This window comes from Rhincodon typus, chromosome 30 (genome assembly GCF_021869965.1).
Source record: "Rhincodon typus isolate 14 chromosome 30, sRhiTyp1.1, whole genome shotgun sequence".
In the NCBI taxonomy this organism is placed as follows: domain Eukaryota; kingdom Metazoa; phylum Chordata; class Chondrichthyes; order Orectolobiformes; family Rhincodontidae; genus Rhincodon; species Rhincodon typus.
Genome location: NC_063361.1, coordinates 14,646,272 through 14,671,309, shown reverse-complemented (window position 1 = coordinate 14,671,309; position 25,038 = coordinate 14,646,272). Strand labels below are relative to the sequence as shown.

The 25,038-nt window shown below is 38.5% G+C and overlaps 1 protein-coding gene and 1 long non-coding RNA gene across 2 annotated transcripts in view; both read left to right on the top strand.

Moving 5' to 3' along the window:
- The window catches only part of LOC125486576, a 135,934-nt gene that overhangs the window by 18,963 nt on the left and 91,933 nt on the right, over positions 1–25,038 (top strand). The gene's annotated exons all lie outside the window — the stretch shown is intronic.
- The window catches only part of LOC109929183 (speckle type BTB/POZ protein), a 44,292-nt gene continuing 25,614 nt past the window's right edge, over positions 6,361–25,038 (top strand). Inside the window, exons 1-3 of the mRNA XM_020528978.2 lie at positions 6,361–6,597; positions 13,584–13,735; positions 17,461–17,588. Coding sequence (XP_020384567.2) covers positions 6,500–6,597; positions 13,584–13,735; positions 17,461–17,588 — 378 coding nt within the window. The 5' untranslated portion in view covers positions 6,361–6,499. The remainder of the gene's footprint in view (positions 6,598–13,583; positions 13,736–17,460; positions 17,589–25,038) is intronic.

Here is a 25,038-nt window from a genome sequence, read left to right as displayed (position 1 = left end):
AAAAAAAAAAAAAAAATTAGTCAGTGGGGAAATTGAGAACCAAAATGTAAGGAGATCTTGGATACCTGTAAGAATAACAGGGTTGTAATGGTATGGGATTTTAACTTTCCAAACATTAACTGGGACTGCCTGGGAGAGGAATTTAAATGTGTACAAAGTAAATTTTCTTACTTGCTATATGGATGCACCTGCTAGAGAAGGAGCAAAACTTGACCTTCACTTGGGAAATGAGGCAGGGCAAATGACTGAGATGTCAGTCAGGGAGCGCTATGGGACCAGTGATCATAATTCTATTAGTTTTAAAATAGTGATGGACAAAGGATAGATCTGAACTAAAAGTTGAAGTTTTAAATTGGAGTAGGGCCTACTTCAATGGTATTAGGCAAGAAGTTTCAAAAGTTGATTAGCAGAGGCTATTCGCAGGTAAAGGGACAGGTGGAAAGTGGGAGGCCTTTTAAAAATGAGGTAACGGGAGTTCAGAGACAGTATGTTGCGGTTAGTGCGAAGGGTAAGGCTGGTAGGTGTCATCCAGCATTCCCCACTAGAGAATGAGAGACTCTGTCAAGAAAAAGGAGGCAGCAGCTGGGATCGAATGAATCCCTAGAAGAGTATAGTGGCAGTAAGAGTATACTTGAGAGGGAAATCAGGACTGCAAAAAAGGGATATGAGATATCTTTGTCAAATAGGGTTAAGGAGAATCCAAAGAGATTCTACAAATACATCAAGGGAAAAGGTGCAGGTGAGGAGAACAGGGCCTCTTAAAAATCACCAAGGCCATCTTTGTGTTGAACCGCAGGAGATGGGTGAGATACCAAACAAACACTTCACATCAGTGTTTACTATGGAGAAGGCTGTGGAAGCTAGAGAACTTGGGGAAGTGAATAGTGATGTCTTAAAGTTTCCATATTCCGGAAAAGGAAGAACTGGGTGTATTAAAACACAGTGATGAATAAATCCCTGGGATCTGACCAGGTGTTTCTCAAAACTTTGTGTGAAGCTAGGGAAGAGACTGCTGGGCCCCTTGCTGAGATATTTGTATAATTGATAGCCACAGGTGAGGGTGCAGGAAAGCTGGAGATTGGCTAATGTGGTGCTATTATTTAAGAAAGACTAAGGAAAAGACAGAGGAGTATAAACTTGTGAGCCTGACGTTAGTGGTGGCTAAGTTGTTGGAAGGGATTCTGAGGGACAGGGTTAACATGCATTTGGAAAGGCAAGGACTGATTAGGGAGTGTCAGCATGACTCTGTGTTGAGAAATCTGTCTCAGTAACTTGATTGAGTTTTCTGGAGAAGGGACAAAGAAGATTGATGAAGGAAGAGGAGTCCATGTTGTCTATGTAGACTTCAAGGTGTTCGACAGGGTTAGATCAGATAGCAAGAACTGCAAATGCTGGAGTCAGATAACAGTGTGGAGCTGGAGGAACACAGCAGGCCAGGCAGCATTAGAGGAGCAGGAAAGTTGATGTTTTGGGTCTGGACCCTTCTTTGTTTTTCGAACTGGAGGCCTGTGACCAGTGTTGTGCCGCAAGGATTGGTGCTGGGTCCACTGGTTTTGGTCATATAAATGATTTGGATGTGAATATAGGAAGAAAGTTTAATAAGTTTGCAGATGACACCAAAATTGGTGGTGTAGTGGTCAATGAAGAACGTTTATTTAAGAGTACAATGAGACCTTGATCAAATGGGCCAATGGTCTGATGAGTGGCAGATGGAGTTTAATTTTGATAAATTTGAGGTGTTGCATTTTGGTAAGGCAAGTGTACACAGTTAGTGGTAGTGCCGTAAGAAGTGTTGCCAGACAAAGGGACTTGGGGGTGCAGGTACGTAGTTCCTTGAAAGTGGTAGACAGGGTGGTGAAGGTGTTTGACATGCTTGCCTTCATTGGTTAGTGACGCATGGATAGGAGTTGGGATGTGATGTTGCAGCTGTGCAGGGCATTGCTTGGGCCACTTTTGGAATACTGCACATTCAGTTGTGGTCTTCTGGCTATAGGAAAGATGTTGTTAAACTTGAAAGAGTGCAGAAAACATTTATGAGGATGTTGCTGGGGGTTGGAAGGTTTGAGCTCTCGGGAAAGGTTGAATAGGCTGGGGCTTTTTCACTTGGAACATTGGAGGCTGAGGGGTGGCCTTATAGAATTTTATCAAATTGTGAGGGGCATGGAAAAGGGTGAATAACCAAGGTCTTTTCCCTGGAGCAGGGGTGTGCAAAACCTGAAGGCATAGGTTTAAGGTGAGAGGGGAAGGATTTAAAAGGGACCTAAGGGGCAACTTTTTCATGCAGAGGATGGTGTGTGTATGGAATGAGCGGTCAGAGGAGGTGGTGGAGACTGGTATAATTACAACATTTAAAAGGCATCTGGATGGATACATGAGCAGGAAGGGTTTATAATGACATGGGCCAAACGCTGGCCAATAGGACTAAATGAATTTAGGATATCTGGTCAGCATGGACGAGTTGGACCACCGAAGGGTCTGTTTCCGTGCTGTGTAATTCTTTAACACTCTATTATAATTAAAGTCCCGGTGCTCAAGTTGAATCGTAAGCAATCACCCCTTGTTTTTATATACTGCTATAATACATCATGATATTTCAGAATACTTTGCAAATTGAATTACGTTAAGTTCAATGACTGTTACATGAACAAAAATATCAGCCATTCTACATCAACAATATTACCCAAACAGCAAAAAGCTAATCAACCAGTCAATTGCTTTTAATGATTTTGGCTGAAGAAAGAATCATAGCTAGGATTGCATCCTACTCACGGTTGTATAGCCTAGAAGGGTGCCTTTGGCCCAGTTGAGTCTGCACTGATCTGTCTAGACTAATCCCACTTTCTAGCACTTGGCCTATGGCCTTGAATCTTATGACATTTCAAGTGCTCGTCCATGTGCATTTTTAAAGGTTAAGGTTTCCTACCTCTGCTGTCCTTCCAGGTCATGCATTCCAGACTTCACCCCCATCCTGTGGGTGAATACATTTTTCTTTGAATGCCCTGTGTAAGCCACCTCCACTCACTCAAAAATTATGCACTCTTGTAATTGATTCTTCAAATAAGAAGCACAGCTGCTTTCTATACCCCTGTCCATGCCCTTCACAATTTTATACACCTCCGTCAGTACCCCCCAGCCTTCTCTGCTCTAAAGAAAACAGGCTGAGCCTGCTCAGCCTCTCTTCATAGCTAATATATTCCAAGTCAGACAACATCCTGGTGAATTTCCTCCACACCCACTTTGTTGCACTACAAGAAAGATATATGGCTGCAGCGATCAGGACCACACAGAGTACTCCAGCTGTGGCCTAACCAAAGTTGTTTTTGTACAGCTGCAACATAACCTCCATGCTCTTAAAAATCTATGCTAGATCAACGTCCCATATGCGACTTTAATCACCCTTATCACCTGTTCTGCTACCTTCAGTGCTCTGTGGTCAAGCACTCCAAGATGGCTGTGTTCTGCGCTTCCTGTTTCCTACTGTTCATTACTTGTCTTATTACTTCCAACGTGCATCACCTTGCACTTGTCAGAATTAAATCCCATTTGACCAGACTATCCATATCTTTGTTTAACCTAAGATTTTCTTCACTATTAACCACCTGTCCAGTCTTTCTGTCATCCACATGCTTACTAATCATTCACTCAACATTCTCATCTACATCATTTATATGTATCGCAAACAAGAAGTGAGACAGCACTGATCCTTATGGTACGCTAGTGGACACCACTGTCAAGTCACACAAATAGCCTTCTACTGCCACTTTCTGTCTGCCACCACAAAGTCAATTTGGGATCCATCTTGCGAAGTTACCCTGGATCCCATGTGCCATCCATCTTCCATGTGGCACCTTGTAAAAGGCTTCGAAGAAATCCATATAAACTACATCAACTGCATTACCTTCATTCGCACACCTGACTTGAATTGAATTAGCTTTGTCACCTACTCAAAGGAGTTTAGTGAAAGTTTAGAAGTTGCCACTTATGACGCCATCTTAAGTACAAGGTACCTAGGTATGGATTCCTCAGTACAAGTTATTAGGGGAAAAAGCAATTAGAAAATAAATAAGTAAAAAGTCCAGCATTGCAGATTATAGGAATAAGTTGGAAAGTAGAGAAATAAAAAGTTCAGGACAACAATCCTCCCGACTCAGTCCGCACCAAACCTTGACTCCAGACCACCGGGTTTCACCTCCAGCCTCTTGAGGCCGGGAGATGGCTGTGGAATCACCTTGGAAGTCCATGCTGAGGCCACGTGCCACTGAGAGATTGCCGTGCAAGGCTGAGAGACTGTGCTTCCAAGAGACTGCCACACTGGGCTGGGAGACCACCACGTGTCGCCAGGCCAGGAGTTCACGACATTACCAAGACGGCAGAAGAGAGGAAAGAAAAGAGAGAAAAAGCTGAAGCATCCCACTCTGCTGCCATCTTGCCTTGAGGCAAGATCACCAACTTGGAAAACAATCAGTCCTCATTGAACAGTACCATGACAACTTCTATATTAGTCTGAATCAATGGCACAGGTAGAAAGGAATTCTCATTTAATATGTGTTCCAGAGTTTTTAAGTATCTGTGATGCAGAAATTTCTAATTGTAGTGGAATTATGACCTATGGCCTCTGAACCATTGGTTAGAGCTTCCAATTGAACCTGAGCTATTTCATGATCATAAGGAATTTGAGTTTGAACAGGCCTTTCGGAAGATCTCTTTGCCTATGATGTTTGAATGTCTACAACCTTGCTCATTGAAAACACCTGATCGCAGAAGCTAAACAGACCAAATAAGCAGTAGTTGATTTTAAAAGCTGTTGGCAGTAATGGAGCTAAAATTAACAGGTAATTAATATATTAAGTTAGGTTCACTTCTGCCCTTCGCAGAAAAGCATCTGCCATCCTTATCTTGCCTACTTGGACGCCAGACCCCACAATGTCATTGACCCTTAATAGCCTCAGGGAGGAGGCCACTCACCTACACCATATAACTGCACAAAGAAAAGGAACAAAACCAGATGCACCGCGCAGCATTAACCTGCGCACTGGAAGTGTCTGGCAACTGTGTTCAGTCAAACCTGCAAAGTCGTCTTTACGTGGGACTTGTGCAAAAGTTTGGAGAGCCGGCCCACATACGCTCAAAACAGCAGACTGTAACATTCATACTCACTGAGTTGTACCCCAAGCCAAAATACTATCAAAAATTGTGCGCCCTTGTCATTGATTTTTCAACTAAGAGGCACAACTGCTTTCTAAACCCCTGTCCATGCCCCTCATAATCTTATACACCTCTGTGTCAGTACCCCCCAGTCTTCTCTGCTCTAAAGAAAACAGCCTGAGCCTGTTCAGCCTCTCTTCATAGCTTTACAGAATAGACCCACCGTAGGTAATAGCAAAGTGGTATATATCCAATTGGGTGTCAAACTCTACATTTGCCTCAGCATACCATGATGTATGATATCCTGTGAAAGACAGACAAAACCCATTTAAGATAAAGGTGATGAGGAATTTCTTAGGGTTGTGAATCTTTAGAATCCTTTACTGGAAAGGCCTATAGAGGCTGTGATGTCGTTTATTCAAGGCTGAGAGAGATTTTTAATAAGTTAGTGAATCCAGAGTGATAGAGAAAAGGTGGGAAGTGGAGTTAAGGATTATCAGATCAGTTGTGATCTGTTTGGCAGAGTGGACTCAATGGCTGAATGGCTTATTTCTGCTCCTTCACCTTGTGGAAAGGGTGACTTGCTCTTGACATCACTGGCATCAGTTGATGATTCAGTACTATCCCATATTGAATAGAACTTAGCATAGAATGTACTCTAGTTAGGGATTGTTAATGTCCACCTCTACTGACTGGGTTGACTGAACCGTGAAGGACATATTTGCTGGATTGGGCCTGCTACGGTTGAGGGAGCTAACAAGAAGGAACAATACAATTGACTGTCCCCTCATCAGTTTACCCGTCATAGGCATATCTGTTCGATTTCAGGTTAAAAGCAAGTCCTAAAACGGTCAATCCCTGAGTCTGAAACTGATCCCATGCTCTAAATTCCTCCAGCAGTTGAAATGCTTTATCGACCCCTACAGTCTTAAGTCTCAAGAATTTTATTTCCGTTTGATCACTTCCTATTCTTAACTCCACAAATTAGATATTCTCTAAAGCCATCTGTAATAGATTGCGCAATATAATTAACAGCACAGGATACAAGAATTTGAAATTTCTAATAAAAACAGCTGGGTGGTAGTCACATTCTTTATTATCTATATTTGATGCCAATTGATCTATTATTCAGTGAATTTTAAGGACAGGATTTGGATTTACTCAGCTGAGCGGCCATTCAAAAATATTTCTTAATGGACTCCAGTTCCCTCCCAGTTCTCAGATCTCATGCATTCATGAAGTAGAGCATGGATCTGTTGTTCTTTGCAGTTATGTCATCAGTTGTTTTTACAATATTCAAGGATTTATTTTTTCCTTTTTTTTTTGCTAGATCAAAGTAGTGAAGTTCTCTTACATGTGGACTATCAACAACTTCAGTTTCTGCAGAGAAGAAATGGGAGAAGTTATCAAGAGTTCGACTTTCTCGTCTGGAGCAAATGATAAATTAAAGTGGTGAGTGTGGAACTCAGTATGATAACATTTGCATTTACGGGGATTTGCTTATGCAGTTTTTGGAAAGGCAGAATGATCAAAGTTTAGTGAAGCATGTAACAAAATGAACTTGTACTGTGGTTTGATGCATTTGACCTAATCATTATATTGTTCATGAACCAGAAGTTCCTTTCCAAGGCTGTGGAAGCTATGGCACCTATTTCTGAAATTTCCATGTAATGATTAGGTACAGGGCGTAATCCAAATTTCAGAATTCCCCCTGAAGCTTGCATACAATCCTCCCATGACAACCTAGTGGTACCATGCGACCATTTAAATTGGAAGAGTGTATTTGAGCTATAGGTAAGATTGAGATCAGTCACCAATTTTTAGAAATTTAAAACCCAGCAAATTGGCTCAGTGCTTAATATTAGACGATTTTTCTCCGTGGCCTATCAATAAGTAAATTTTTCAGCTCCAAGCTCGCTATTTCAGTTCTTAGCATTCGTCAGCCAGCATTTTGTTGTTATATTCGTTACACATTTTCGTTTAATAGATGCTGAATAATTAAGTACCCTTCCAATGTTGAAAGGGAGTTGAAGTATTTTCATTTTACTAGTTGGTTTCCACAGAGTGGGTGATATTTAGGTTTAATTGAAATGAATTAAGCAGTCCCACAAAGAACTGATGCAACCTCTCGATCATGACCAAAAGGCTAACATTAGGAATAACTGTTACTTAGTTTTCTTTACAATTCCTCTTGTCCTTTCAAAAGAACGGGTTTTGTTGTGACTTGGTCTTTAATTTTTTTCCCCTGCCAAAGATTTTAATGTTTATTTCATTGCTTTCTTACCTTCTGCTCTCCACTAAGAGGAACCTAGAGGACTTTGTTTTCCATCTAGACGGTAGCATAAATAGAGTAGATGTCTCTTCACCTGAATTATACAAACCACTAAAAATTTCATAAGTTTATGACAGACTTAGACACCTTCATAAGCATCAAATATTTCTCAGGTTTTTGGAGTCATTTTAAGGCTTGCAGTGGTTGTTGATATATCTGTGCTTCAAACCTGGTCAAAGATTGGATATAATTTAGTTGCAAGGTAAAATAAATAGTTGGATTGGGAATGAAGGGAACGATTAACTTGACTTTGGGAAGTGAATAACACAGGATGTTTTGGAACAGTGTAATATTTATGGTTGCTGTTTCCAGAGCGACAATGTGAAAATATTTGTTTCAGTTAATGTAGTTTTGAGTATGTTTTGTTCAAAGCTCAAATGCAGGATTATGCCTTTGCTATAGGTATGAAATGTGGTATTTCATTCTGATCATTAATTAAGGAACTATTTTCTGTTCTTCAAAAAAGTGCTGTGAATGCTGTAGTCATACATTGACAATATAAATTTGAAATTTAGAGGTAAACTAAGTGTATGGTTAGAGACCTTGTGCAAAGTCTTGCAGTTTTTATTTTTGGTTGCTAAGGGTAATGCCTTGGTGCAAGGGGACACTCCTTTCCAAAACAGAACATTTAAAAAAATTGTACTCTGGTTGAGTGACATTCATGTTAAGAGAGAGGACGTATTTTTGGGTTCCCAATGTAGGCACCAAGTCCAGCGAGGTCAGATTGAACTACTGTTAAAGCATATTCTGCTGTGCCTCAACAATGTGCATTCAACGAGCAGACTGCTGCAGTATGCCATTAATCCATCTTTATTCAACACATGGTTCACCCAAGTACCTTTGCTATTTTAGGGATGTATTTGAAAAATGTAATTTTAGTAAAGTCCTGTTATAGACAAAACATTATTAACATTATCAGGTTTATTATAAACAATAAACTGGAAAATAGCCAATCAAACAGGAACATTTCTATGAACTGGAAGAAAATCAGTGTTTTCAAGAAGGCAGTCTTCTGTTTCCCTTATCCCAATCAAGAAATGCCATACATAAAATAAATTACCTTGTGGTACGTATACCATCTCATTACTGACTCCAAGAATAGAGAATTTTCAGTTTGATCTATTGTGCGCAGCTAGAAACTGTTTTCAGGACCATTGTGATGAGATGACAGGTAAAATTAGTTCTCTTAAAGCAAAAATTAAAAATATTCCTGAAGAAGCCCTAGTAACCAGATGAGGTGTGAGAAGGACAAGAAAGATGCAGTTTTTAAAAGAAAACAAATGTACTTTTCAATACTTTTTGTTTTCTCTATGAAGGTAATGTACATTGATAGATTCAGGTTCTATGGTGCATCCTCCAACGATCGAAATCCAGTATTATATGTAACACGTACTGTCTCTCGCGCTCTTGCTAAACAATGTTAGGTAATAATTAGGAGAGGATAACTGGGTTGATCTTTCGGTTCCAAATTGTCAACGTAGCTTAGATCTGTTTTAACCAATGAACTTCTATGGCGTACGTGGTTGGGGGTTTTAAAATTTATAAAGGAAACTCAACTCAAATATTTTTATTTATGAAAGGAGACATGAAGGGCCAGATCCAAGAGGTAAGTGACATTGTTATGCTGTATTTAGGACGACAGAAGGAGTAGGGCAAGCTCTCCCAGCCCACTCAGCTTGGTGTTGTGCTTGAGATCTGCTCGCTGACTGTATTTTTACGTACTGTTAATGTAACTGGCTGTTGAAGAACTGGGCCTTAATGCTGATATCAGCAGAGCCTATGGCAAAGTCTTACAGACCTTCCTTTGAAAGTTTCAGCTAAACACTTCCTGACCAAAAGTTAATATTGGGTCCTACAGCTCAAGACTCTACTTTCATATTCCTAATCGAATAAACTGAGCCATTTGGAAGCAAGGAGGTTTGTTTTATCTGTAGGGGAAGAAGTGGCATAGTGTCACTTGACTAGTAATCCTGAATGACTGGCCAAAGTACTAGGGACATGGCTTCAAATCCTATCATGGCAGATAGTGAAATTTGAATTCAACGAAAGGCTAGCCAAATAACAACTGTAATAACAGTTTGATTGTTGTAATAAAAAAAAATCTGGCTTACCTAATTTTTAAGAAGGAAATCTACCATCTTTACCTCGTTTGGTCTACATGTGACTCCAGACTTGTAACTGTCCTTTTGTCCTCTGTTCATTTAAGGATGGGCAATTATTGCTGGTCAATCCAGTGATGCACACATCCATGAACAAATTTTTAAAAATACATCCTGTACTGTTTACTTCCTAACTTTTATATTTTTGGTTGTTGAGAGGGGGAGTAGTCCTTGTATTTAATTCATGTTTTAATTTTTTTAATCTCAAACTGCAAAGTCAAAAGTGATAAATTTTAAATCCCTACCACAGTATAAAATATATTTTATTTTATGTACATTAGACAATTTTGAAATGTACAGTTACAAAACATCTATTCCACTATCTTAACTATGTGCTGTTTATATCCAGGAATGTGATAGATTATGATTACTTAGCTTTTCATTTTTTCATATATAAAGTAAGTAATGTTGCGATGATTTTATATTGTATTATCAGCATAATTTTAGAAATATGTTTTTTGTCTTGGAGACCAAATTTGTGCTAGTTTGAAATTGGGCATGAGAATAACTGGACAATTTTTTTTCTGATCTGGGCTGGGAAATGGAATTCTGACCCAGCTTTGAAGATTCAAGCCATTTTTTTATTTTAGCAACTGTTGATTCTGTTTAATAAATTTGAACTATATTGGTGGTTTAATTGGAGACATGCTTTTGAGAAAGTAGCTTGCATAACAAGATGAGTAAACACATAAACATCAATGATGTCAGTTTTATCTTTAGACCTATGCCATCAGTGTTATCATCAGCACTCCGCTTTTGAAGTTAAAATTATGAATAGCGTCATTTAATTTATTTGTGGAGGTGATGGCTTTGGTATTATCGCTGGACTGGTAATCGAGACCCAGGTAATGTTCTGAGAACCCTGGTTCAAATCCTGGATTTAAATTCGATTAAAAAGCTGGAATTAAGAGTCTAATGATAACCATGAAAAAACCCATCTGGTTCACTCATGTCCTTTTAAGGAAGGAAACTGCCATCCTTAGCTAGTCTGGCCTACATGTGACTCCAGACCCACAGCAATGTAGATGACTCTAAACTGCCCTCTGGCCAATTAAGGATGGCCTAGTCAGTGACACCCTCGTCTTGTCTTGTGAATGAACTAAGAAAGCAACCTTTGTTTATAAGAGAAAAAACAATTCTGATATTTAAATATTCACTTTGAAAAGTGTTACTATTGAAGACACTTTATAAATCAGACACACCTATTTTTAATTTCATTTTGTTTCTGTCAATTTTTGTAAAATATTAGTTGTAAATTCCTGAAGTATTTAGAATAATGAGCTAAAGGGAGTTACTGTGACTCATGTTGGGGCGTATCTAAGTACTATACACACTCAGTACAGCACGTTGGCTGTACATTCGGTTTACTGGTGGTTTACAACAACATAACCAAACATGAAATGTGTTCACAGAAAAAAGTAATTTTGCTTTTTAGAGGAATGGAACTAATTCACTTAACCCTCTCCTTTTCTTTCCTCTTTCTTCTTTTTCCTCCTCTTCCCCTTTCCCCTTCCTCTGCCCCCACCACAACCTAGCTAAAATTTTTAAACGTCTGACCTAGATGTAATAATATAGAGAACTCTTTCTGGTATGACTGGAGTTCACAGCAAATCTGGATCTTCGGGGAGACTGCTGAAATTTAAATCTAGCAAGCAGGAAAGCATGAATCCAAAATTATTGATGTTAAAAGTACTGAATTTCTGATTGTGTTGGATTTTGTGGACTGTCCGAGCAGTATCAAAATTGACTCTAAAACATAGAAACAGCTGCAGAATGATTGAATACAGTTGTTATGTGATAGTAATTTGTAATGGTTTATTGGAAAAGAGACTGTTGGCTTCACTTCAGTCTCCCTAGAGTGAAAATGATTCTACATTCTTCATTTCTCCTTCTTCTTCTCCACTCTCTATATTGAGAATGGAATGAGTAGAAATTAAAAGGGGGAAAATGAACATTGGGAATAGGTGGGATGTGTATTAGCATTTGGAAAGGACAAAGTTTGTCCACGTTTTGGGTTCCAACGTTTTGAGACCTGGAAGCTGAAACAGTGCATCTTTTCTCTTTTGTAAATGCTAAATGGCATACAGTGAAATTCTGTTATTCCATTTTATTTCAGATTCCCAGCAACTGAAGTTCATCTCTTCCTCTCTCTCCAATTTAAAATATGGAACGTTTTCTTTTAAATGAAATGAATGGATTGACTTAGTCTAGTGCAACCCAAACCATATGATGGTGCTTTGATCAGTTTCTGAGCCAAGCTTAGATATTTCTTAATCAACCTGCTTAGAGGTGTTATGACACACCTCTTGTGCAGATTGGACTTGAACTCCATGCTCCTGGCTCAAAAATAGGGATGCTAACCACTGTGCTACAAGCTTTTGTTGTGTTCCAGTCAACCAGTTAACCATTTGTAATATATGCTATGTGCGAAACACCGTCAATAATCATGAATGAAAGTGCACAGACGTAGCTCTTAGTCTGCTGAGCTTCAAGTAGTGAGGTTGATCTGTCACTGGTAGGTGCTGCTTGAATTAAGAAAAATTGATACATTTGAGGGGCAGGTACATTTTTGACAATGGTATAGAGTTGAAGCTAATAAACTTGTTTTTGCTTGAACAGTACCAGATATCTCCGTCAAGATCATCTTCAGTCATTACGTTCCTTTAGGCATGATCTTTCACTTTTAAAACATTTATAAATGCAGCATTAAACTTCAAATAGTCAAAGATTCTGAAAAAGCTATAAGAATTTTCTAAATGGACCCTTAACTAATTGAAAGAAACAAATTATGTTGTAACAAGTCACCCATCATTTAAATTGTCTTCAAAATCCAATTTAATTTAAATATAATTTGGTTCAAATGTACCAAGACTCCATAATCGATAAGTATTTACCGGTATTCCGTTCAGCACGTCAATGTTTTAAGTGTTCTATAGAAGTCAAAGCTGTATAGTTCTTCCATATTGTAGACTGGTGAATATTTCAATTTTAGTTGTTTTCCAAACCTTTTTTTTGGTTAAAGGAGTATCCTGCACTTCGTTTAATGAGTTTGTGTTGCTTGTACTACTTGCCAACTCAAGTGACTATATTGTGGGACGAGTGAGCAATTATATTTTCATGGCATTGAAATGTTTACTAATTTTTTTTAATTTTAGTTTTGAATTTGGCAAGCCAGTTTCTTTTCCTTTGACTTCACTCATTGAGTTTTTTAACTTGATTATAATAGCATACAAATATTTAAAAGCAATGTAATCTATTTTGTTGTGATTGAAGAATTAGACTAGGTTTGAGGAGGTGGTGAAATGAGAGTAATAGACACAAAATGATTGGCGTTAAGATTTGGAGTTAAAGGGGCAAATTAGTTAATGCTCATAAAAGAAGAATTGTCTCCCTTTTCAGTTCAACAGAGTTGAAAAACAGCTTGCCTCATCCATATTCATGAAATATTCCCACATTTCAAATGCTTTTGGTGGGGAGTGTAGAGTGGGGGAGGGTGGGGAGAGAATGGTAAGTATGGAAAATTCATTTGTGAAACGCTATCAATTACAAGATGAGAGAAGGAACTAGAGGCATTGAATATATTTAAATATAACTTTAAATATGACATTTGTAGGCTTGTCTTACTTTTGAAGCAGCACTGGGGACAGTTGCTGCATAAAATGCTTTGGGAAGTGTAGTTAAAAAACGGTAAATTATGGCCTGAAGAACAGCACAGCAACTCTTGAGCATTAGCATTATTGAACATAATATAGGTAGAGACCATCCTTTTTACAAGTGAACTTTGCCGCTAGTAACTAGCGACAGTTATGCTAAGAAGAGGAAAGTTACAAAGAGGGAGAAAAACTGAGACAGCCCAATTCTGCATCTAAAATGCTCTTAATTTTTTCAGCCTGTATGTAATTCATTCATTTTATTTTTAACATATTTCATTTTTATATATATTTAAGGTGCCTCCGAGTGAACCCTAAGGGTTTAGATGAGGAAAGTAAAGATTACCTATCACTCTACCTGCTGCTAGTCAGCTGTCCAAAAAGTGAAGTCAGAGCAAAATTTAAATTCTCCATTCTGAACGCAAAAGGTGAAGAAACTAAGGCAATGGGTAAGTGAAGTGACAGTATGCTTCAGATACAGGCACAGCTTTTAAATGCAGCACTATTCAGTTGTGCAAATTGGTGTAAAAGAGCAATTATTTATGACCAATGCTTCCCTTTTCTTGACTTCTTTTCCCCTGATCTCAATCCCTTTTTGAAACACACCCCCTGTCAGATATAAACTGAAAGTGTGGAATTGTACAGATTATCTTTCACTTGAGGCTGGAGTCCTTGGTGAAAGAAAGTAGGCTTGTCAAAACCCGTGTTTTAACACCTCTCCTCAATTTTACAATTTGCAGACTAATGGATAACTTTATAAAAGTGGCATTTGTTTGGAGTTCACTTACGCTGTTCAGGTTTGATTCCTTGAATAAACTTCTCGTGGAAGGATTGTTTCCATATCAATATAATCTATGTTGTGCAGAAAAGTACGATTCCAACCTCTCCACTACTAAAAATACGAGAAGACAGTTGTCATTGGATGTGCTTTTATTTTTGTGAATGGATTTTCTGAAATTTTACACTTATGTCCAAGTTAAAATGGTTTTAGTTAAGGCCTGGATGTTTAAAAAAAAATTAGTGGTTTCCACCCCTGCAATAACAAGGCAAGAAAAGCACAATATTCCATTAGCCCTCACTCTAGTGGTGTCAAAAATTGCCCAGCCAAGAAGTATGGCTCAAGCTAAAGTTTATATTCATGAGGGATCCTACCTTTAGAATCAGTAATTAGAAGAAATTACTGGGTGCATAATGATCCTGCTGTTGGCAGCAGAGTATTATGGTCTCTTCTAATAATTATTGGCAAGAACCCACTACTGTTTGACTGACTGGGCTTCTAACTTGAGCTGCCTTTTCAGCATTGTAGCTGCATGCTCCACAACTCCTCCTGGCCATATCTGGTTGTATATTCTTCATGAGATAGATAACGTATCAATGCAAAGTCGGCCTCCTAAATGCAGTAGGGCAGCAGAAATTGAGGACAATTACCTCAACCTTTCTTGGTTCTGTGAAGATTAAAGAAGGGCATTCTCATCTTTTAGAGATTAAAAACCAAGTACGGAAGAAATGTAGCATTTTTGTTCTTTATTGCATACGCCTGCATGCATTTTACTAATCTCATTTGGACCAAGGTAAAAATTACTTTCAGAACTACCCATCAACACTGAAGAGGTGGAAATTTGGCTCACTTAAAATTGAAAGAGGAAAGTATGCATTTGAATAACTGTAAACATATATTTTAAAAATGAAGTAGAATGGCTAAACCAAGGACCTGCATGCAGATTTCATGGTGGCTCCCAGGCGATGAGCTAAGAGCGCACAAGGTTCGCTCTGTCTTACTTCATTTCCGCAAGATGGTTTTATTACTGATAAGAGAGACCTGTTGCTGAAGCTTTTCATCACGTACTCATAGGATGGGCACAAAGTGCCATATTTCAAATGATCACAATGATTTACATTACAAAAGGGACAAAAGTACGTATTTTCCTGCGGTGTAAATTTTTGTGATCTTTTGAAATTTAGCATTCCTGCATTTGTCCCGATGAGTGTGAAATGAAAAGCTTTAGTGGCATATGGTTCATTTCAGCAAGATTTAAGTTCTGTAAATCCGAACGCCAGGATGATTTATCTTAGAGGCAATCAGTGTTTGAATAAATTGCATGATTGAACAGTTCAAGTGATTGACAGTTTAAAAGCCAAACAGTTTGAATCTTTAAATAGAAAATGCTAGGACTATGATTAGATATATCACTATCTTGAAAAAAAGACAGACTAGCATATTAGGTAGAGGACGAATAACCATTCTTAATACAAAATGTTAATTTGCCTTTTCCCCTCTTAGAAGCTGAAGGACCTATTTTAAATTTCTTTTGTTTTATTTCTTCATTTTTATTCGATGGAACAAGTTGTCATTTCAGTTTTTAGACAATTTTAAAACCGTAATCATCATCAGTGATTTTATATCTGCGTACAATATCATTATTTATTGTATGCTATTGAAGCATTCAACAAGTTTCATTTATCACCTCATTATTACAACTTAATCATAGTTTCTTCACTCACTATTTGTCCCGAATAATGTAGCCTCTGTTAGGTATGCTGCACAAGATTTGCATGGACTTTGTGTATATCCCATAAAACAGTTTTAAATGCTTGTTGAGGTGTTGTGGCTTAGCCTTATTTCTTTTTAAGAAATGCAGTCTTGCACAGTGAATTGTGATCAATTTTTTATTTTACACAGACTTCCATTGCTCTTCCTCCTCTTCATGGATATTCTTGATCTTTGCACAATGTGTAAGAAAATTAAATTTTGGCATTAACATTTGTGATTAGAACTGGGAAATGAAATTTGATTTTTACCATATGGTATGGGTCAAGCACTCTGCTTTGGTATAACTCTTGTCTGTTTTCACTTAGAAGGGAGCAACTAATTAAGTCTTAATGTGTTCGTATTCTAAATTGGCCATGTTCTATCTCTTAGAAACACTTAACAGCAAAGCAATAGTAATTTTGCACTAAGTTCGTATGTGCTAGACAGTGGATTAAGACCGCTTCAATTTATTTCATATAAGATTTCATTATGTGGAGGAGGCAATGGCCTAGTGGTATTATGGTTTAGATGATTAATCTGGAGACCCAGTTTTGATTCTGACAATGGCAGATAGTGGAATTTTAAATCAGTAAATTAAGCGTCTAAAGAAGATCATGGAACCATTGTCTACAAAATGCATCCAGTTCAATAATGTCCTTTTAGAGAAGAAAACTCTTGTCCTTGCCCTATCTGGCCTACATGTGACTCCAGATCCACAGAAAGTGGTTGACTCCAAACAACCCTCTGGACAATTGGAGATAGGTAGTGAGTGTTGGCCTAGACGATGACTCCCATATCTCATGAATGAATTAAAAATTTAAAAAAGCCACTCTGAAAAGTGATTATCACTTAGAGCTGAACTTGAAACCAGCTTTCAAAAGTGAAAGGCCATTGTGTTAACTAATGGTGTGTCTCTGTTCTTATTAATATTAATTTCATTAAAAAATTAATTTTGCATAAATAAGCAAACCCCATAGTTTATCATTAAGCTCCAGGTGAAGTCAATACAGTCTGATCTGTGAAATGGTTGTTTTGATTATCATAAAAATATAATTATTCAATTAACAGGGTTACTTTCCCACTTAATTTTCATACTTTAGTTCATAAGCTCTGTTACAGACTTATAATCTCATTTACTAGTTAAGAGTTTGTTTTTAAGAAGTTGAGGAGATTTCAATTCATGTAGCAGAATTTTATTATACTTGACATTTAAAAAAAGTGACCTTTCGTGTCATACATTTGCATTGCTTTTTGTTGAGAAACGAAAGTGTTTGAGAGGATTTTATTTTTTCTTTCTGTAAAGTGTATAGCAGACTAACCGTTTTGTAGACTTGTTCGCTGAGGCACAAGAAGTTCTGATTTAAAAATACCTATCCCTAAATGCCATGTTTGAATTTTATCACCTACAGAATGCAATCAGCTGAATTCTATTGAGTCAGTCCATTTTACCATAATCTAGCATTCACATGTATAATATCTTGTATAGTATGGCCATGTGCGGGTATGTAATAGTATTCAGGTGGCTGAAGCAGTTTGAAGTTAATAAAAGATGAAAACAATAAAAGGTTGGCAGTCTCTTTCTAGGATTGATCTACTTAACAGAATCACAATTTAACCTAAGAATGGATCTATTTTGTATTACAGAGAGCCAGCGTGCTTATCGGTTTGTACAAGGAAAAGACTGGGGTTTCAAGAAATTTATTAGAAGAGATTTTCTACTAGATGAAGCCAATGGGCTCCTTCCTGATGACAAACTCACGCTGTTCTGTGAAGTAAGTTCTTAACAAATGTGCTTATGACTTGGGCAACCTTAAGATTGTTGTTTCTAAAATGCAGTAACAAACAGAATTAATCAGGGACTGGCAATAAATACTGGCCAGCTAGCAATGCCCACATCGCACAAAATTAATAAATGAATTAATCTTCTGAAGTAATAGACTGATAACCATGTGCTGTTGTTGAGAGATTAATAATGCATTGTAAATAGTACATTGTTTTGATTATTTTGCAATCAATGATGGTAAATGTAATTTATCAAAGTTAAGAACTTAGATTTTCACTTCCTGTCTGGTCACTCATGGTAAAGAATGGTTAACAGTTGTGTTTTAAGTTTCTTCTGGATTTAATCGATTTTATTATTGTTAGATCTCTACTGTAGGCCACTCTGTTATAAGGTAGTTCATGCCTTTTGTAAATTTTGAATTGTTGAAATAGCTGATCTTGAGGTGGTCCTAACTCCTACCAAGTCCCATCACCCCTGCGCTTGCTGAGCTATTTACATTGGTGTCTTGTTAAACAATACCTCCAATTTTAAGCTTTTCACCTGTCTTAATATCCTTGCCAGTCCTTATCCCTAATCTCCTCCAGTCCTTCCCCAAGTTCTGGCCTTTTTAAACATTGCTGATTTTGATAATCCAGTGCTGGTGACTGGACCTGCCCAAGCACTAAATGCTGGAATGTTTTCCTTTAACCTGCCCACCTCTCGTTTTATTTAGTCTTTTTAAGACATTTCATACATCTTACAATTACCAAGCTTTTGGTCATTTACCCTAATTTCTCCTTGAGGTTTGGTGACTGATGTTTACAAATCTGTAAAACTTCTTGGGATGCTTTATTACATTGAAGGCACTGTTTCAGTACAGGTTGTTGCTGTTGATCCCTCCGATTCCAAACAATATGTATATCTATCTCTTAGAACTGTTTCAAGATGATTATTGTATGGTTTATTTCTTGTATTTGGGATCTTAAATTACTGTAGACTTTGTTATCCATTATACACCATGGCCAGGTGGTGTTGGTAAAATGAAAGTGCCAGTTAACCCAGTGATTAATAACTCAGCTATTCAAAACACTAATTTTAGACGGTTCTTCTTAGAGAAATGTAAGACTGACATTGTGATTTTATATAGTGACTTGGCTATCTTTAAACAACTGTAATGAACAAATGTTGAAACATGATTTGTGCTGTAAATATTCTAAACAAACACTTTGACATTGTGACAAGCTGTTTTGTGTCAATGCAGTGTTCCAGTAAGGAATTAAATTGTGTTTTGATCTGGTCCTTGATTTTGAGTGATAAAGCCCTTGTAAGGATTTGAGCATCGTCTGTAAGTTGTAAACACTGCCTGTATAGTTTTAATACTTATGTGGCTTTAAGTGGCTGTGATCAGGAGTACTGCATTTTGTAATCTGGCAACAGAGCAGGAATCATTTGCTACATGCACTTGAAGATTCTGGTTGGAGGAGTGTTCTGCTTTAAGTATTGGATAACATGAGTTTTGCTGTATAGTTATTGAAAATCTTTAATTTCCCCAGTGTTGTGTGGATAAATCTAAATGATGTACACGATAGAATATTGAATGATTCAGCAACATTGGCATCAATTAACCACTGAGTTTAGATACTAGGCAGCATACGCTTGTCTACATTGTGACTAAAAATAAATTAATGCTCATTATGTAAAATGAACTCACTTTAGATGGTATAATCTATGTTTGGGCTATATCTCAGCATTTCAGAAAGTATTGTGACTATTGCAGCAGAACTATGCCATGATTTTCGCAAAATGCTATATGAAGTAACTAATTTGCAGTTGTGGCACAAACTGAGAAGGAAATTAAGAGCCTAGTATACTTTATAAATCAAACTTGCCAATCCCAATTACATGCTAGATAATCTGATTTATCACTTACAGATTTGCAGAATTACATTGAGATTTTTTTATGATTTTTATGCTAGCAGATATATACGTAGCTTTTACAATGAGCCTCTATCTTTGAACCGGTGTTAAATTTTAAAACTGAGAGAATACTGATCTTTGATCTGTCCTTAAATGGGCAAATTTCAACTCCTTGTTGGATTTTACAATGAGTTGGATGAGGAGAGTATTCGGTTTGAGCCATAGTTGTCTTTATGGTAATGTGTGACTAAATAGTGAACGGTAATTTTAAAGGTAGAAGCTGGTGTCCAGTTTTGGGCATATTTATGTGGGTCATTTCTAATCCAGTCCCTGCTGATGCTTGTCATTGAGTCGTAGAATTACACAGCACGGAAACAGACCCTTCGGTCCAACTTGTCCATGCCAACCTGATACCCTAAATTTATCTACTCCCATTTGCCAGCATTTGGCCCATGTCATTCTAAACCCTTCCTATTCATGTATCCATCCAGATGCCTTTTAAACATTGTATTTGTACCAGCCTCCTCCACTTTCCTGTGGCAGCTCATTCCGTACATGCTTGAAAAAGTTGCTCTTTAGGTCCCTTTTTAAATCTTGCCCCTCTCACCTTAAATCTAGGTCCTCTAGTTTTGGCTTCCCTGCCTGGGGGAAAAGACCTTGGCCATTCACCCTATCCATGCCCCTCATGATTTTATAAACCTCTAAGGTAACCCCACAGCCTGTGACGCTACAGGAAAAATAGCCCCAGCCTATTCAGCCTCTTCCCTATAGCTCACATCCTTGTAAATCTTTCCTGCACCATTTCAAATTTAACAATCTCTTTCCTATAGCAGAGAGACCAGAATTGAACGTAGTATTCTAAAAGTGGCCTAACCAATGCCCAGCACAGCTGCAGTATTCCAACTCGTATATGCAGTTCAGTGACCAATGAGGGCAAGCGTGCCAAATGCCTCCTTCACCCTGCCTACTTGCAACTCCAGATTAAAGGAACTATGTACCTGCGGTCCTAGGTCCCTTTGTTCAGCAACACTCCCCAGGGCACTACCATTAACTGTACAAGTTTGCTTTACCAAAATGCAACACCTCACATTTATCTAAATTAAACTCCATCTGCCACTCCTCAGCCCATTGGGCCATCTGATCAAGTCCCGTTGTAGTCTTGAATAACCTCCTTCACTATCTACTACACCACCAATTTTGGTGTCATCTGCAAACTTACTAACTAAACTTATATTCTCATCCACATCAGTTATATAAAGTGACAAAAAGCAGTGGACTCTGCACTGATCCTTGCGGCACGTTGCTGGTCACAGGCCTCCAGGCCAAAAAACAACCCTCCACTACCACCCTCTGTCTCCTATCTTTGAGCCAATTTTGTATCCAAATGACTAGTTCTAACCTTGCTAACCAGTCTACTGTGCAGAATCTTATGGAACACCTTGCTGAAATCTACTGCTCTGCTTTCTTCACTCTTCTTTGTGACTTCTCCAGAAAACTCAATTAAGTTACTGAGACAGGATTTCTCAATGCACAAAGCCATGTTGGCACACCCTAATCAGTCCTTGTCTTTCCAAATGCATATTAATCCTGTTCCTCAGAATCCCTTCCAACAACTTAGCCACCAATGACATCAGGCTTGCTGGTCTATCGTTCCAAGCTTATCCTTACAGCCTCTTTTTAAATAATGGCACCACATTAGCGAACCTCCAGCTTTCCTGCACCTTCACTTGTGGCTATCAATGATACAAATATCTCAGCAAGGGGCCCAGCAGTCTCTTCCCGAGCTTCACACAAAGTTCTGGGAAACACCTGATCAGGTCCCAGGGATTTATCCACCTTTGTGTTTTAAGACACCCCAGCCATTCCACTTCTGGATAATGGAAACTTTAAGGTATTACTATTTTATTTCCCCAAGTTCTCTAGCTTCCGTAACCTTCTACATAGTAAACACTAATGCAAAATACTTGTTTAGTTACTATTTCTGCTATCTCCCTAGTTACTGTTTTTCCCTTGATGTATTTGTATTTGTAGAATCTTTTTGGATTCTCCTTAACCCTATTTGACAAAGATATCTCATGTCCCCTTTTTGCTGTCCTGATTTCCCCCTCAAGTATACTGCTACTGCCACTATAATCCCCTAGGGATTTACTTGATCCCAGCTGTCCATACCTAACATAGCCGCCTCCTTTTTCTTGACAGAGCCTCCATTTCTCTAGTCATGCAGCATTCCCTACAGCTACCAGCCTTGCCCTTTATCCTAACAGGAACATACTGTCTCTGAACTCCTGTTACCTCATCTTTAAAGGTTTCCCACTTTCCTCCTGTCCCTTTACCTGCGAATAGCCTCTGCTAATCAACTTTTGAAACTTCTTGCCTAATACCATTGAAGTAGGCCCTACTCCAATTTAAAACTTCAACTTTTAGTTCAGATCTATCCTTTGTCCATCACTATTTTAAAACTAATAGAATTATGATCACTGGTCCCATAGCGCTCCCTGACTGACATCTCAGTCATTTGCCCTGCCTCATTTCCCAAGTGAAGGTCAAGTTTTGCTCATTCCCTGGCAGGTACATCCACATACCGAGTAAGAAAATTTACTTGTACACATTTAAATTCCTCTCTAAGGCCTTAACACTGGCAGCCCTGGTCAATGCTTGATAAGTTGAAAGCCACTACCATTACAACCCTATTATTCTTAAAGATATTTGACATCACCTTACGTATTTGCTTCTCAATTTCCTGCTGGGTATTGGGGAGTGGGGGAGGCATATAGTCAATCCCAATAAGGTGATCATTCCCTTCCTGTACAAAAAAAAACGAAAGAACTGCGAATGCTGTAAATCAGGAACAAAAATAAAAGTTGCTGGAAAAGCTCAGCAGGTCTGGAAGCATCTGAGGAGAAATCAGTTAACGTCTCAAATCCGGTGACCCTTCCTCGGAACTGAAATGTTAGCATTTTCTTAGCAGATGCTGTCAGACCTGCTGAGCTTTTCCAGCAACTTCTGTTTTGAACCCCTGTCCTATTTTTCAGTTCCACCCATATAACTTCACTGGATGTTCTCCCAGGGGTATCCTTCCTAAGTGCAGCAGTCACCAAAATGATGCTTTTCCCCTCCTCTCTTGCCCCCCTTTCTATCTTTCCTCTAGCATCTGTACCTGAAACATAAAGCTGCCAGTTCTGCACCTCCGAGCCGTATTTATGTGATAGCTGTGATATCCCAGTCCCATGTTCCTAACCATGCTCGCCTCTCTTGTCAGGCCTCTTGCTTTGAAATAAATGCAGTTTAATTTATCAATCTTGTAACTCGTTTTTCTGTTTTTGAAATGTTGAATATGGAACTATCCAATTTGGTGCTATCCTTTTGGAACAGCATTTCGAAGATTCGATGGGCTCGATGTTAACTCTGATTATTTGTCCACAAATAGTGCCAGTCCTGGCAAATTTCTGAAGCACTTTGTTTTCATTTCAGATCTCTAGCATTGACATTTCTTGACTTTTATTTGAGTGTCCCATTGCCAATCTCTGTTTCCTTTCCAAAGTCAGTGCAAAGTTGTTCCTATCTTTCCTGGATCTCCATGCTTTAATCTCTGCAATCAGAATTCTGCCACAGTATCAGAACTCTTCCTTGCAAAGTCACAAATAATATCCTATATAACTGTACTCAAAAGTAAACCTTTCCTTCTTGTTCTTCTCCACCTGTTTGCAGCTTTCAACATACCCTTATCTTCCTCCAACACCTCATTGCCATCAAGTATTAGTGCTATGCTGTCCTCCAACCTTTTTAGAATGACAAGATCACAAAATTGTTACAATGCAGGTGAGTTCGGCCCATTGTGTCTACATTGGCTCTCCAAGTATTAATACTCCGTGCTATTGCTTGCCTCTTCCCCTATACCCTTTCTCATTGTTTTTGTTCAAAAGATTATCTAATATTCTGTGGAATGCCTCAGCTGGTCCTGCCTCTAAGCAGTGCATTCCAGACCTGAATCAGTTCATGTAAAAGTCTTTTTCTTACAACGCACTTGGTGCGTTTATAGATCATTTTAAATCTGTAGTACCTTGTTCTTAAACCTTTCAACAGTGGGAATGTGCAGACCCTCATGATATTGAAAACTTCTGTTAGATCTCTTAGTTGCCTTCTCTCCAAGGAGAAACAGTCCAAGCTCTCCAATCTGTCTTTTATTGAGCTGAAGTTTCTCATCCCTGGAATCATAATTGTAAATCACATTCACATGCTCACCAATGCGTTCAGATCCCTCCTATAGTGCAACAACCAGAACTGTACTTTACACTCCAACTAACAAGGTCTAACAAGTATCTTGTACCAATTCATCATTACCTTCTTGCTCTATCTGTACTAATAAAGCCCAGGATTATGTATACTTTATTAACTGCTTTCTCGACCTGTTCTGCCACCTTCGGTGATCTATTCACATGTACCCAGGTCTCTTTGCTCCTGCAATCCTTTAAGTATTGTTGCCCCTATTTTATATTGTCTGTCCATGTTCTTATTACGAAAGTGCATCACCTCACGTGTCCGCATTGAGTTTAATCTGCTTCGTATCTCCTTAATGCACAAATTTACCCAGGTCCTTCCAGAGTTGTACAGTATTCTTCCCAGTTTATAATGCTTGTTAATCTTGTACTATCCACAAATGTTGAAATTTGTCTCCTTCATACCAGGGTCTGGATCATTATGTCAAGGAAGCAAGGGGTCCCAATACCAATTCCTGGGGAACTTTCCCACTACAAACCTTCTTCCAGACTGAAAGCTATTGATTGACCATTACTCTGTTTCCTTTCACTCAGCCTGAATTGAGGACTGAATTGAGAAGGAACTTCTTCACCCAGAGGGTTGTTAATCTATGGAATTCCTTGCCCAGTGGAGTAGTTGACGCTACTTCAGTAAACGTTTTTAAAGATAAGGTAGATTTTTTTTGAACAATAAAGAAATTGAGGGATACGGTGAGAACGTGGGTAAGTGGATCTGAGGCCACGAAAAGATCAGCCATGATCTTATTGAATGGCGGAGCAGGCTCGAGGGGCTGGACGGCCTACTCCTGCTCCTAACTCTTATGTACAGCCAATTTTGGATAAATTGCTACTATCCACTTAGTTCCCTGAGCCAATTTTATTTGTAGGCTTGCTGTGTGGCGCTGTATTGAATGCCTTTTGAAAGTCCATGTACACCACATCAACAGTATCCCCATTAACACTTTCTGTTACTTCCTCAAAGAAATTCCCAAGTTAGTCAAACATGACTTCCCCTTTGCAAAGCTACATTGGCTCTTCCTATACAACACACCCATTTCCATTTGGCTAATTCTGTACTAAATAATTGTACAATCTTCCTACAACTGAAGTTAAATGAGTGCAATTTTTTGTCTTGCAACCTTTTTTGAATAAGGGCATACTGTCTGCAAAAATCCACTCTGAGTCTAGGGAAGACTGGAAGTTTGTGGCCGGTGCCCTGCAATTTCCACACACTCTCATCAATATCTTTCAGGTGCAGTCCTGATGCCTTGTCAACTTAAAGTTGCA